Source organism: Coregonus lavaretus, assembly GCF_964263955.1.
Source record: "Coregonus lavaretus genome assembly, chromosome: 24".
NCBI lineage: Eukaryota > Metazoa > Chordata > Actinopteri > Salmoniformes > Salmonidae > Coregonus > Coregonus lavaretus.
Window position 1 is genome coordinate 32,880,592 of NC_140011.1, and position 15,248 is coordinate 32,895,839.

Sequence of the window (15,248 nt, forward strand, 5' to 3'; positions counted from 1 at the left end):
AGGTAGTCCATGCCTAAACAGGGCCCTTCTACTATAGCAAAAATCCACAAATTAATCTGACTAAAGGGCTTCATTGACAAAATCCCGAACTATCCCTTTAAGATTGGAACAGCCTCTCCACTCCCTGGGAAGACTTCTGGTCATCACTCGTTGCCACAGTCATAAACCCCGCCTATTTCTATAATTTATCATGTAATTTTAAACCTAACCTTATGCCTAACCTTAAATTAAGACCAAAAAGCACGTTTTTGTTTTCATGAATTGTTATGCTGTGGTAACTAGTGGAAACCCTCCATGACGCATTGCAGGTGGCTGAAAACCAATCTAGTCAGGTTTACCGGGTCAGCTGATGTGCGCCGTTGCTCTCTCTATTTATAAAGTCCCCGAGTAGCTCATTCAAACAAAGACATAAGCGAATTTACATTTCCAAAGGAAATAGAGAATGAGCATTATTCAGAGCATTGTGTAGTTCGTTTTCAAATACGAAAGTTGTCCACGATTGGATACTTTAAAACGCAACTTTTTAGTGAAGGACAAAATAGAGAATAGTCCACGTTGCAGATAAATCAAATTTGTGCCACTCTGTCTTTAAAAATGTATATTCGGTGCGCGGAGACCATAATGACAGCGTAGTTGCTAGGGAGTGCAGTGTCCCGTTTAAAATCTAAACCAAAGCGGAGTGATACACAACTTGAAGCGGCAAAGGCGCGTAGGACTGTGGAAAATTTGATTATCATATCTACAAATTCGTTAGGTACAGTAGATAGCAAGATCAAATCAACATAACTAGCTCGTTAGCAACATAACAAAATGGTAAGTTCCATTTGCTGTACATTTTTTATTAAATACACGTTGGATTAATAGAATTGGCTAAACAAATGCATGTCATGTGTGCAGCCATACAGTATTAGAGCAATCTAGCTAACAAGCTACACTACCTGGCTAGCTAATTTGTTGGCTATGTTGCTTTCTAACTGGGCGATTGATTAGTTAGTTAGCTAACCACAGCCAGCACAGCAGACTGTTGGTTACTCACATTATGATGATGGCTAACGAGATACAGTAACGTTAATTACATGTATTATCAATGTGGTAGGTAGCTAGAGATCTGCGTCAAATAAGGTTAACGTTAGTTGTGTCCGTCATAGACAGCCAGTTCCGCTACGAGGAAACTAGCTAGCTAGCTGGTTAGCTAAAGTTAGTATGGCTGTTTGTCAAAACTATCCACCTTGGCTTGGTGTCACTGTCGTCTTTGTTCCACATTAACATTCGATAGTTAGCCACGCTAGTTAACTACCTGTACAGTCACTAGCTAACTAGTTGTGTAGTTAATTAACGTTAACTAGTTTGGCTAGCCTATCAATCCTCGAGTATGATGCGCTAGCCAGGTAGCTAACGCTAGCTAGCTGGACCTGAGCGCTGGTCATGGCTAGAAAGTATCCAGCTTTTGTCAAATTAACAGCAGATGTGACTTCTCTTAGCAAATTAGGAGAATTTACGCAGGAGGTTTGGAAAATGAACGTAGCAGGTTAGGATAATAAGATTAAGGTTAGGAAAACGGTTAGTTAGCTCAAATTCGTTTTTTCTTTTTATGCTTTTGACGTTAATTTTACAAAAGCTGAATCCCTTCTAGACATTAACGTATCATCTGCAGTTTGTCGGTTAGCAGTGTGTCTATTTAACAATTAGTTGGGTTCCTCAAAGTGTTGTAAACTAGCTTCTTCAATGTGTTCCGAACTTGGTGAAGCAACGTTACTAGTATATATTTGTGTGGCTAATTTGAGATCCAGTGGGATATCCCCTGATCCAATGTGTTGCTTTCTAGAGCACTGTGCGGCAGCCTGATCAAACATTGCGGCAAATATGGTGCAAGACTGACTAATTTTAGACAGAACATCACTTGCTAGCACGCTAGCTAGCTAATAATACGATGTTGCAACTGAAGATGGACGTATAGATAGCCATGTGTTCTACATCACAAGTAACTAACGCTAGTTACTTATCCTTTTTCCTGGGTAATTTTTAGGCAGCCTAGGATATAATATGGGAATGAACTATTGGGTTAGAATATTGTAGGTGGCATTTGAAAGAAATTAGTTAAAGTTTCTTCAAGTGCAAAGAAGGGAGAATCCAAAAATCAAAAGGTGTCATTCACGATTGTGTTTTTTGCTTTCAGGCAGATCAACTGACAGAGGAACAAATCGCTGGTAAGATGGCTATATTTGCTTAAACATTACCAAGGAGTTTACAGATGTTTCAGTCAACATTATGGATGTGGAGTGACCTTCTACATTTGTTCATCCAGAGTTCAAAGAAGCGTTCTCGCTGTTCGATAAGGATGGAGATGGCACCATCACCACCAAAGAGCTGGGCACCGTCATGCGCTCGTTGGGACAGAACCCCACAGAGGCCGAGCTGCAGGACATGATAAATGAGGTGGATGCTGATGGTGAGCGACTCAACCACTAGCACAAATGTGACTCACCACCTGGATTTGGTTTTATGTAGCAAAATTTGAAATGCTGTTTTTTACATTGGATAAAAGTACAGACTCAGAGCTACAAAATTGTATATCATACACTGCATTTTTGAGGAACAATGGGGAAAGTAATTCTGCTTTGAAAGTTGATAAACTTGTAAACTCACTTTTGAGAAAATTGCATTTTTAATGTTTTGGTATCTAGTGAAGAGCTCTTCTTTGACTACACCCATTTAAGCATCATTCACACCCTCTTAAGCTTTAGCCCCACCCATCTCGTTTCGCTCTGAGCATTCAGAGCGAACTTGATGCTCTGGCCGATGATTTGTTTACCTCTGGATAACATGAAAACAGCCTAACCAGCTCCGCTGGCAACAATTTCATTAAACCTTTTTGCCGACGTTTACTGACACCGGCAATATTCAACGGGTGTTGTACACTTTAGCTTAAGACATGTAGCTAGCTAGGTAAACTATGAACCTAGCTAGGTAAACAACAAATCTGACCATAATTTTATCCTCCTGAAAAACTAAAGCAGGAAGCACCAGTGACTCGGTTAATAAGGAAGTGGTCAGATGATGCAGATGCTAAGCTACAGGACTGTTTTGCTAGCACAGACTGGAATATGTTCCGGGATTCTTCCGATAGCATTGAGGAGTACACCACATCAGTCACTGGCTTCATCAATAAGTGCATCGACGACGTCGTCCCCACAGTGACCGCAACCAGAAGCCATGGATTACAGGCAACATCCGCACTGAGCTAAAGGGTAGAGCTTCTGCTTTCAAGGAGCGGGACTCTAACCCGGACGCTTATAAGAAATCCCGCTATGCCCTCCGACAAACCATCAAACAGGCAAAGAGTCAATACAGGACTAAGATTGAATCGTACTACACCGGCTCTGACGCTCGTCGGATGTGGCAGGGCTTCAAAACTATTACAGACTACAAAGGGAAGCACAGCCGCGAGCTGCCCAGTGACACAAGCCTACCAGATGAGCTAAATCACTTCTATGCTCGCTTGAGGCAATTAACACTGAAGCATGCATGAGAGCATCAGCTGTTCCGGAAGACTATGTGATCAAGCTCTCTGTAGCCGATGTGAGTAAGACTTTTAAGCAGGTCAACATTCACAAGGCTGCAGGGCCAGACGGATTACCAGGACCTGTACTCCGAGCATGCGCTGACCAACTGGCAAGTGTCTTCACTGACATTTTCAACATGTCCCTGACTGAGTCTAATACCAACATGTTTCAAGCAGACCACCATAGTCCCTGTACCCAAGAACACTAAGATAACCTGCCTAAATCACTACCGACCCGTAGCACTCACGTCTGTAGCCATGAAGTGCTTTGAAAGGCTGGTCATGGCTCACATCAACACCATTATCCCAGAAACCCTAGACTCACTCCAGTTTGCATACCGCCCCAACAGATCCACAGATGATGCAATCTCTATTGCACTCCACACTGCCCTTTCCCACCTGGACAAGAGGAACACCTACGTGAGAATGCTATTCATTGACTACAGCTCAGCGTTCAACACCATAGTGCCCTCAAAGCTCATCACTAAGCTAAGGACCCTGGGACTAAACACCTCCCTCTGCAACTGGATCCTGGACTTCCTGACGGGCCACCCCCAGGTGGTAAGGGTAGGTAACAACACATCTGCCACGCTGATCCTCAACACGGGGGCCCCTCAGGGGTGCGTGCTCAGTCCCCTCCTGTACTCCCTGTTCACCTATGACTGCATGGCCAGGCACGACTCAAACACCATCATTAAGTTTGCTGACGACACAACAGTAGTAGGCCTGATCACCGACAATGATGAGACAGACTATAGGGAGGAGGTCAGAGACCTGGCCGTGTGGTGCCAGGATAACAACCTCTCCCTCAACTTGATCAAGACAAAGGAGATGATTGTGGACTACAGGGGGTAATGTGGTGGACTGCTCAACCTCTGACCGCAAGGCACTACAGAGGGTAATGCGTATGACCCAGTACATCACTGGGGCCAAGCTTCCTGCCATCCAGGACCTCTATACCAGGCGGTGTCAGAGGAAAGCCCTAAAAATTGTCAAAGACTCCAGGCACCCTAGTCAGACTGTTCTCTCTGCTACCGCACGGCAAGCGGTACCGGAGCGCCAAGTCTAGGTCCAAAAGGCTTCTTAACAGCTTCTACCCCCAAGCCATAAGACTCCTGAACAGCTAATCATGGCTACCCAGACTATTTGCATTGCCCCCCCCACTCATTATCTCAGCCAATCATGGCTAGTGGGAAGGTTGCTGTCTTTTTCTGTGGCTTAACCAACAAGGCTCGTAATTTAACAATTTTATTCGTACTTACAGATGGCATACAAGTTTTTTATTAAGGCACAAGAAAGTTCACGTTCCAGAAGGCATTTCTGCCAAAAAACAACAACAAAAAAAACTTTCAAATGGCTCTCCTGTGAAGTCGTGACTTGCTACATGTGCCAAGTTGCCTGAAACGGGTCACAAATGCTCTCCATCTCTCCCTCACAGATTAACACACAAAGCATTATCTGATTGGGCTGAAATACCAACATTGTAAGAAAAACAGTTTTCCTCCTGTGACAGCATTTATCTTTGTCATCCACAGGAAATGGAACCATTGACTTCCCTGAGTTCCTGACCATGATGGCGAGGAAGATGAAGGACACCGACAGTGAGGAGGAGATCAGAGAAGCCTTCAGAGTCTTCGACAAGGTCAGCTAATCAGAGGAATATAATATTTTCGAATTTCTTACCAGTCATAGTAGTGCAAATATTAACCAATGGGTTTCATCACTCCCAAAAGATATGTCTCAAACCTCTCCAGAGTTGATAAAATTCATAATTATTTGACATTTCATATTCAGGAATCACTCAGTAATAAGATCTGCATGTTAGTTAACACTAAATGCAAACCAAAAAAATGAATTGATTTCTTGTTGCAGGACGGTAACGGCTATATCAGTGCTGCAGAGCTGCGTCACGTTATGACAAACCTCGGTGAGAAACTGACAGACGAGGAGGTGGATGAGATGATCCGGGAGGCTGATATTGATGGAGATGGACAGGTCAACTACGAAGGTCAGTTTCCCCATCTTCTCTCTCTTACACTTACGTTAACCTGAACAACATTGCATATCAGTCAGACAATTTAATTGTCCATTCACAAGCCAAGAAAAGTACTAAACGAATGCTGTCAAACCAGATTAAATCCATTCAACAACATGCATTCTAGCTTGCCTTGTTTTGTTGTCGTCATAGCAATATATAAAACAGGTTGTTTTAGGTATTAATGCTGCAGTTAGACAACGTTGTTCTCATTCCTCTGTTTGGTCAAGATGGAGTGGCTGAGTCACTTGTTACTGTAAAAAGGAACATTATTTTGACCATCACATCCTCTTTGCTCTGCTACTTATATTTCCTAGTGTCAGTTTTGTGTAATTTATTCTGTTAAATGTTTTTTTAAAGGCAACTATTGACAAATGTCACTGCAATAATCAAATGTAAATGTTTGGAGAATGGCTCCATATTATGAACTGTGTGCGCAGATGGAGCAAACTGTTGGGACATGCTATGCTAATGAAAAGGTTCAACATTGAAGAGCGTAATGAAGGGCATGCAGCTGAGTGCAGAAATACATTTGATCATCACATCAAGATATCTAAGTGCCCTCAGCCTTGCTCTCAACTACCACCCGAGGCATGGATAACAGAATATAGCTCTGATGAAAAATTAACCATGGCATTATTCCACAATTCTTTGTGATCCCTTCAACAACTTGCACCTCAAGTCGCAGTTTAGATTCTGTTAACTCGTGGTTGTGGAGATGGCTCCCAAATGTGTATAAAAAAATAAATAATTCACTGTCAAATATGGTCAGGCCCAATTCCACAAATCATCTTGGGTATTGCATTTCTTGCATGCTTGATATTTTAGAGACATTAGGCCAAATTCAGCTGTTCTTCTGGTTCCTCTCATGTGCAGTGTGTCGATCACTTCAGCTAAGACACAAGTGGTATCTTACAGAATGTAAAGAATGGAGAACCATTTGCCAGTGTAATGTATGCCTCCTCCAAATGTTGGTTCCAATCTTGTCTTTCAGAATTTGTGCAGATGATGACAGCAAAATAAAACCGGAAACCCAAAAGAACCCTTCACCACAAGACCAAACAGTGGGCAGCACTCTCACTGTCAACACTCGACTGTCCTCTTGTTTTTTTTACTTTGCGTTTCTTTGCTTTCCCCCCTCTGTCCATTGTGCTTGATTCAGGCTCAGCTGCATAAAGCTCAGCGTTTCCTTTCATTGTTCCTCTCTTAAGCTGTTTTCTTTGACATTTTCTGTTTTTCCTCAAATAAAATAAAAGATTTACATATACAGATAAACATACATATAGTAAAATGGTGAATAAAAAAATAAATAATGTGAACAATATTTTCAAGCTAAAATATATACGGAGAGAGAAATGCATGCTTTGTTTCTTTGGGAATGTTTTTGTGCTACTCTGCTTGCATTTTTTTGTTTGTTTATTACATGGCCAATTTATGGTTGTAGATATTTGCTATCTTTTTAGAAGTGCCTAGGATTACCATGATGGGAGGTGACAGGATTTTAACAATAAAATAGACCCTAATGTACTTCTGCGTGTATGCGCATGTTTGGTATGTTTTTAGCATTCTTAATGTTTCTTTGAAATTGTTACATTTCTATTTAAGCATGTACCCAGACTTAAATGCATGCTTACAAAGTCATTAGTTGGCTGCAAAGTTGACCGTTTGGGTATAGAAAACATGGTTGTCCAAGGACCCCCTGTGCGGTGCTGCATGCATTTTTCCATTATGTCCTGACATTACAAAATGTTGTAACATTTTCTTACGCTTGAGCAGGGGCATGTTCATTATGCAGATTCTGTTGCAAAATGTTTTTCTTAAACGGATGCAAACAGAACAACTTGTGTTTTGGTTCTTAAACGTTAAATGGTTTCCGTAATGAATATGCCCCTGGTCTTTCTGTTCAGCACCACCACAGTCTCGTTAGAAATGATGAATTATGCCATTTTAACAATCATGTAATGAGTTAATGTACATTTCACTTATGCGCAAAGGTGTAAGGCATTACTATTTTTTACTGGTTTGTTTTGACAAAATAAGTACAAAGTAGGGGCAAAAGTGGCAATTAACTTCAAACCTGCTCTGAACAACTATTTTGAAAATATGTTACCTGTGGAAGGGTGAATCCCAAGTTATTTGAGAGTCTGCTGCTTGTGGTTTTGTACCTAACTTGTGTGTATGTGATGGAAGGCACGGTCTGATGTGTTGTCGCTGCCCTATGCATCAGATCGTGCCATATTGCATATTTAACTCGACAACCTTTCATGTTGTCATCAATATTTCGGTTTCCCCCTCGCATTACCCAGTTTGCTTCTTACTGTCATGAATGTTATTTTCTTTCTGTTCATGATCTTTGTCAAATTTCTTTGAAGACTTTGCCAGTTCAGCTGTCATGTTCTTTCCCCTGCCCTTTAAAGTTGTAAGTTGTTTGGGGGAGAATGAGAGATTATGCATTCCATTGCTAATTAAACTCTTTGACCAGTGTTTCTATACCAAGACTCCTGCCTTTTCATTTACAGTGCGTTCTGAAAGTATTCAGACCCCTTGATGTTTTTCACATTTTGTTATGTTACAGCCTAATTCTAAAATTGATTAAATACATGTTTTTCCTCATCAATCTACACACAATACCCCATAATGACAAAGCGAAAACAGGTTTTTAGACATTTTTGCACATTTATTACAAATAAAATAAAAAACTTTATTTACATAAGCATTTAGACCCTTTGCTATGAGACTCAAAATTGAGCTCAGGTGCATCCTGTTGCCATTGATCATCCTTGATGTTTCTACAACTTGATTGGAGTCCACCTGTGGTAAATTAAATTGATTGGACATGATTTGGAAAGGCACACACCTGTCCATATAAGGTCCCACAGTTGACAGTGCACGTCAGAGTAAAAAACCAAGCTATGAGGTCGAAGGAATTGTCCGTAGAGCGCCGAGACAGGATTGTGTCGAGGCACAGATCTGGGTAAGGGTACCAAAAAAGTTCTGCAGCATTGAAGGTCCCAAAGAACACATTCTTAAATGGAAGAAGTTTGGAACCACCAAGACTCTTAGAGCTGGCCGCCTGGCCAAACTGAGCAATCGGGGGAGAAGGGCCTTGGTCAGAAACCCGATGGTCACTCTCACAGAGCTCCAGAGTTCGTCTGTGGAGATGGGATAATCTTCCAGAAGGACAACGATCTCTACACCACTCCACCAATCAAGCCTTTATGGTAGTGGCCAGACGGAAGCCACTCCTCAATAAAAGGCACATGACAGCCCGCTTGAAGTTTGCCAAAAGGCACCCAAAGGACTCAGACTGATGAAACCAAGATTGAACACTTTGGCCTGAATGCCAAGCGTCACGTCTGGAGGAAACCTGGCACCATCCCAACGGTAAAGCATTGTGGCGGCAGCATCATGCTGTGGGGATGTTTTTCAGCGGCAGGGACTGGGAGACTAGTCAGGATCGAGGGAAAGATGAACGGAGCAAAGCACAGAGAGGTCCTTGATGAAAACCTTCTCCAGAGCACTCAGGACCTCAGACTGGGGCGAAGGTTCACCTTCCAACAGGACAACGACCCTAAGCACACAGCCAAGACAATGCAGGAGTGGCTTCAGGACAAGTATCTGAATATCCTTGAATGGCCCAGCCAGAGCCCAGACTTGAACCTGATTGAACATCTCTGGAGAGACCTGAAAATAGCTGTGCAGCGACGCTCCCCATCCAACCTGACAGAGCTTGAGAGGATCTGCAGAGAAGAATGGGAGGAACTCCCCAAATACAGGTGTGCCAAGCTTGTAGCGTCATACCCAAGAAGACTTGAGGCTGTAATCACTGCCAAAGGTGCTTCAACAAAGTACTGAGTAAAGGGTCTGAATACTTATGTAAATGTGATATTTCAGTTTTTTATTTGGAATAAATTAGCAGAAATGTCTAAACCTGTTTTTGCTTTATTGTGTGTAGATTGATGGATATATATTTTTACAAATCCAATTTAGAATAAGGCTGTAACATAACAATGTGGATAAAGTCAAGGGGTCTGAATACTTTATGAATGCACTGTATACTTGTACTGTGCAATGAAAGCAAGTGTTTGACAATTCTACCAAGAATATGGAAAGACAGTATTTTACCTCGTAGCTGTATTCTGTCAAGTTTTAATATCTCAACGGTTAGTTACACATTTGCAAAAATATCTTTATAGCTGGCAATGTTTACTGTGCAATAGTAGTGCATCTTGTGTTTATGGTCTGTACCTAATTGAAAATCAATTTGGGTCGGTGGACACACACAGAATGCTAACCTGGTAACCAGAGACTTTACGAATCCTAAGGATCTCTTCATTGCATAATGAATACCAGAAGTGTGAAAATGTTTTATGTAGAATGAATAACAGTGGCATGTTATAATTACTCTAAAAATATCACAATTTGTGTTTCACAGTGCCGGCTGTCTTATGATAAACCCTTTGCACTAATCCTCTACCACCATCAACCAATAGCTGAACCGGTGTGTGTGTACATTGATTGACGTTGGGTATTACGAATAGCACACGTTAAATCCAAACATTAACCAGGGGTGTAATCATTAATACAAACATTTCCGTTTTGCAACAAACGTGAGTTTCTATTGGACAATGTCATGTAGGCCTCTCCTCGTTTCGTTACGTTTAAGAAACGTTTTGCAACAGCATTGGCGGAATGAATATACCCCTGGAAACTAAATGGGCGTTATGGTCAAGCTAACCAATAGCAGGTAGCCAAGGGGTGGGTGAGTGGTTGAATGGGTTTAAATGTCTTGGCTATATAGACAGCTAGCTAGTCTTTTAAACCCCAGACTTTATTCAGCCATCAATGAGGACTGTTAGCTAGGGTGCACAGAAGAAAAAAAAATAATCATAAAAACCCACATGTACTGAGGTGGACCACAGTACCCAGCTAGCTTAATTTACGCTGACTGAAGAGAAGAGCGAGCTGCCAGCAACAGTCAAAAGCGCCACACCAACACCCATGCTAATGTCAGATAGCAACTGAACGTTAGCTGGGAGACTTTAAAGCCCGTTCTTTATAACTCAGCGATTCAAGCGTGCTACTGTAGACTTGAGATTTTAAGGTAAGTTTTTTTTCCCCGTTACAAGTCTTAGAGAAAAATAGACAATTTGGGAGTTGTTTTCGTTGCTTATCCCGAGGTAGTTGGCCAATATCCATCATACTGCAATGTTTTTGCATGCAGATACAGAGCTGCTAGCTAGCTAGTTAACAGTTGGTTGGCTAGCAAGCTAGTTAGTTAGCTATGCCAACTAGCCCTAGATGCAGGCTAGTTAGTTGATTTGGAGAGTTGGTTGTGAGGTGGCTGCATACTAAGCACCGTGCAAAAGTGGATAATGCAGCCGACAACTCCCGCATATTATGGTGACATTTCAACATAACTAGCCATTTAGAATTCTCCGCGACAATGCACTTTTGGACTCCAGTAAAAAAATTAGTAATGCAGATATTCTCTATGTTCTGACAAATAATAGACGACGTCAAACGTGAGAACATTGATTGATATTGGTTTGTTTGCTCTTTCTATCAGTGAAGAACCTTGACTTTGGTGTTGCAACAAGCACATTGGTGAATCAGTCAAGCGTTCAGTGGAACAATAACTGGAAAGGTTCATGTGCATGTTGTATCTGTGGGAATGTCTGGAAAGGTTTCTCTAATAAAATCTGGTTTATAGCATGCAACAACGCCTAACTTCTGGACTCCTGTTTACTCATTCTGACTCCTAGTCCTAGCAGTGTTTTTCAATTATTGTCCTCGGGACCCATGAGGTGTGTAGACAAGTCCAAAGTGCAGGCCAGTCCGAAGTGTAGGCCAGACCCTTGGCTTGGGTCTGCAGGACCAGTCTGAAGAACACTGCCATGGCATAGTCTATTGTGCATTAGTCCCAACCATCTATTGTGATATTTTCTTATGGTTTCTACTTTTCATATTTTACCAACCAACTGCTGTCCTTGCCTAATCAGACTAAATCAGACTGTGATACCAGCTTTCTGGTATACAGTTAAGCAATAAGGCCCGAGGGTGTGTGGTATTTGGCCAATATACCAGGGCTAAGGGCTGTTATTAAACACAACGCAACGTGGAGTGCCCGGATACAGCCTATGGCTGTAGTATATTGGCCATATACCACAAACACCTGAGGTGCCTTATTGCTATTATAAACTGGTTACCAATGTCATTAGAACAGTAAAAAAAAAGTCATACATGTGATATACGATTTGATATACCACAGCTTTCAACCACTCAGCATTCAGGGCCCAAACCACCCGGTTTATAATCTTAAATAAAGCACTGCAAACACTTTAAGTTTACTTACAAGTCAGAATGTTGAACAAAATCACGTGTACTTACGCTGCGGTTGGTCTTTATTCGGGTCATAATTTGAGAAAATATCCACAGGAAAGTATTATTTACCCAACTTTTTAGAGCGACTGAACTGCCATTGAGATTTCTATCACCTGGCATATGCGCAAAACCATGTCAATACCTGCTTGACTTCAGTTAGTATGCATGCATCGCATACATGTAGGCTACTTCCGTCTTGTGCACGTAACGTGCCTTAGGTGATGCGCAAACAAATCATAATAGCCACACACAGAGACCTGCATTTTGAAGTCTGTTTAATAATACATTCCTGTGGATATTTTGTCATTTCCACAGGCAGAAATCAGCTGACAATGGGTAGAGTAAGTTCAAATGGCATTTTATTCAACATTTGCAAAAGTAACTGTGGGGCTATGGCTGTCCCTACATTTTCAGTCTGCAACATTGCTAGACTTGGTTTTTGAATGTCATGGTTACCGATGCCATTTAGGCCTAGGTTCAAGTTACCCTTGCCAGGCTTACAGCATACCAAACACATCGCTGGAAAAGAGACTACGTTCAAATATGGCATGCTCTTCGTGCTAGCCTATTTGTTTTCCACCTGCAGTGTATTTGCATGTACTGTCTTAAAGGGAATGATCAACCATAATCAAACTTAACAGGATACTTAGTGATTTTTGGCAATGAGGCCCTTTATCTACTTCCCCAGAGTCGGATGACCTAGGGATAACATTTTTATGTCTGTGTCAAGTGTGAAGGAAGTTATTTCGCGAGCCAATGCTAACTAGCTTTAGTGCATTGACTGGAAGTCTATAGGTATCTGCTTGCCGATTTTACTTGGTTTTGAGACCTTACCCAAGCAGCGATGAACTTCTTCATGCTCGTTCTGCAGTGCCAGGGCGTGGATAAAACATGCACAAAAACGCCTAAATACATCCTTATAGAAACAGCATTGCTCTCAGTATAGTGATGCAGGTCTTGTAGATATGGTATGTGAAATTGTCATTCTGAACTTTATCTGCAACGTTATATTCCATTTTGTGCCACTCGAGCGAGTTATTGTTATTGCAGAAACCTGTTCAGCTACCTTGTCAAAGGTAGACTTCCTGCAACACTTTTCTAATTAGGTCAGAGGTCATTCTCATCTGTTTAATGGTAGTCTACAACATGGACTCCTTGTACTACAATTGTGTATTACTGTAAAGAAGATTATTGCGGGCAAAATGTGAAGAAAATAAAATAAATTTCACCAACTCCCCATGTTTCCCAGAATAAAACATTAAATAAAATGAATTGTTGAATGAAGGTGTTCGTTGTCAAGTGCATGTCGGATCTGTTCCAGATGAGTTGATAAAGTTGAGGCTTTGTTTCTTCAACACCGCTTCCATACCTCATGTATGTTTATACCTGCTTGGGGGAGGGGGTTTACCCAACAACAACCTCAACTTGCTACACTTGCACTCTGGTTACATTCAGTGCTATCAACACAAGTAGCCTATGTCTTGGGTACTGTGTTCCAGAGTGTTTAGGATTCAGCCTCTAAATTGAATACAATTAAACTTTTGTAATGATAGTAGTGAACAGGCTACAACTTTGTTTTTGTTAGTTGGCTATCGGCCTAGTGCTAGCCATTTACTCTATGCCACATCAGTGTTTGTTGAACTAAGTGTTTTAATGTGTGTTAAGTAATCTGGTTTTAAGACCAATTAATTGCCCCAACATGTTCTATTATATTGTCTCACGACTCTGGTGTGTCTGTTGTGGCGTGGGAAAGACCAGCACAGAGACTAAGCCTGCCTACATGTAGGCTAATTTTATGGAAAATGTAAACCACCTTGTTCTGCCTGTTGTGGCCCATTTTCAAAGTCATCAGGGTATGCATGATGGCCTTGTGTAGGCCTATGTATTTATGTGAGTGACATATTGGCAATATTTGGGTAAGAACAGTGACATGGTAGCAGTGAAGCCTCGGGCCCTTGGCCTACGCTATAGGTTGGTTTGTCAAACCCAGGGATTGACATTACATTTGAAAGGCCCATTGGTAAATCAGGAGTATTTTTTTGGTTGCCTGACTTATGATCACTTGGTCGAAAAAGTAAATGAGTTATTTACATATAGAAGTGCCATATTGGCTGCCTTTCACCTAAACATAGGGGCGGAATCAGAAACTCAGTACTTGAATTCTTTGCATTTTGGTTATCAGTAAAAATCTCAGAGCAGGCTAAACTTGCTTGACCGCTATAAATTGTCTCTTTCGCTTAAAACAAAAGGATGACCCATAGCCATATGACCCGAGATTAACCAGAAAGATCAGATTTAGGCTACTGGAATTCTTTGCAGTTTGTTTGTTTTCAATTACCTGCCCAAATGGGGCAACCTCAGTGCTGGCTCAACTTGCGCGACTGTTCATTTTACTTTCCCCAGGCATTAGGGCAACACCTTAATGTCAATCCCTGAAACGTAATGAAAGTTCTCTGTGTAGTGTTAACTCATTTAAAGGAGTCAATTTATTAGAATAGCCAACAAGTTTTACAATGTGAGACCTAGGCTATTTCTCTTGTCTGGAAAGAAGACACTGTAGGTGAGAAATGGAGAGACTGTTCAACAAGGTCAGTCTGCTGATGTGAGCTCCTTGGTGCCAGACTTTCTCCAGAGCCCTCATTAAGCCATAAAGCAAACACACTCTGTCAGCCTGAAATACGTTTGCAGCTTATTTTTGTAGGGAGAAAACTGGGCAGAAATGGTTGACAGGTCAAATTACAGTTGGAGACAATGTGCTAGGTTGTATTACAATAAGCTGCCTTTTTAACATGTCTCACAACTGATTGGACGAGGAATGTCGTCAAGAATATCCTCTTTCATTTGGCCCACTTCCATTCATTCAGCCTCACAGACTAGCCTCATTTAATTTTTTTGTCCCCTCTCTGCTTACCTCTCTACCTCCGCTCTTTCCTTTTGCTTTATTTTCAAGTCATTTCTATTCATGGGAGCATAGTTAAGTCTTAGGTTCGTTTACCTGCATTTATTGAGGATGTTATAAATAAAGGGTGTCATTTGGAGTAATGTAGGTTAGGGATTGCTTATCAATTGTTTGGTTTTATTCTAATGCCAAAATGACCGTGCCATGAGAATTTCATAATAAATGCTATCATTTGTCCGCAAGGCAAAACAAATATTTGTGAACAAGGGAATCTGACATCAAAAGAGCATTCCTGCCAACTGCCCTTTTTCATTTATTTTTTATTTTTTTAAACCTTTGAACCTGTTATTGCAATGTGCACTTGTGCG

At 41.4% G+C, this 15,248-nt stretch overlaps 2 protein-coding genes across 2 annotated transcripts in view; both read left to right on the plus strand.

Moving 5' to 3' along the window:
- Positions 1-321: 321 nt before the first annotated feature.
- On the plus strand, positions 322-8,089 carry LOC311100146 (calmodulin-1). Its single transcript, XM_084140923.1, has 6 exons — positions 322-813; positions 2,177-2,207; positions 2,306-2,449; positions 5,098-5,204; positions 5,435-5,570; positions 6,592-8,089. The coding sequence occupies exons 1-6, from the start codon at positions 811-813 to the stop codon at positions 6,618-6,620; spliced, it is 450 nt and encodes a 149-aa protein (XP_083997049.1). The 5' UTR covers positions 322-810; the 3' UTR covers positions 6,621-8,089.
- Positions 8,090-9,238: 1,149 nt separating this feature from the next.
- The window catches only part of LOC311099505 (pyruvate carboxylase, mitochondrial-like), a 112,887-nt gene continuing 106,877 nt past the window's right edge, over positions 9,239-15,248 (plus strand). The window contains exon 1 of the mRNA XM_084140208.1: positions 9,239-10,701. The gene's annotated coding sequence lies outside the window, so the exon portion shown is untranslated. The remainder of the gene's footprint in view (positions 10,702-15,248) is intronic.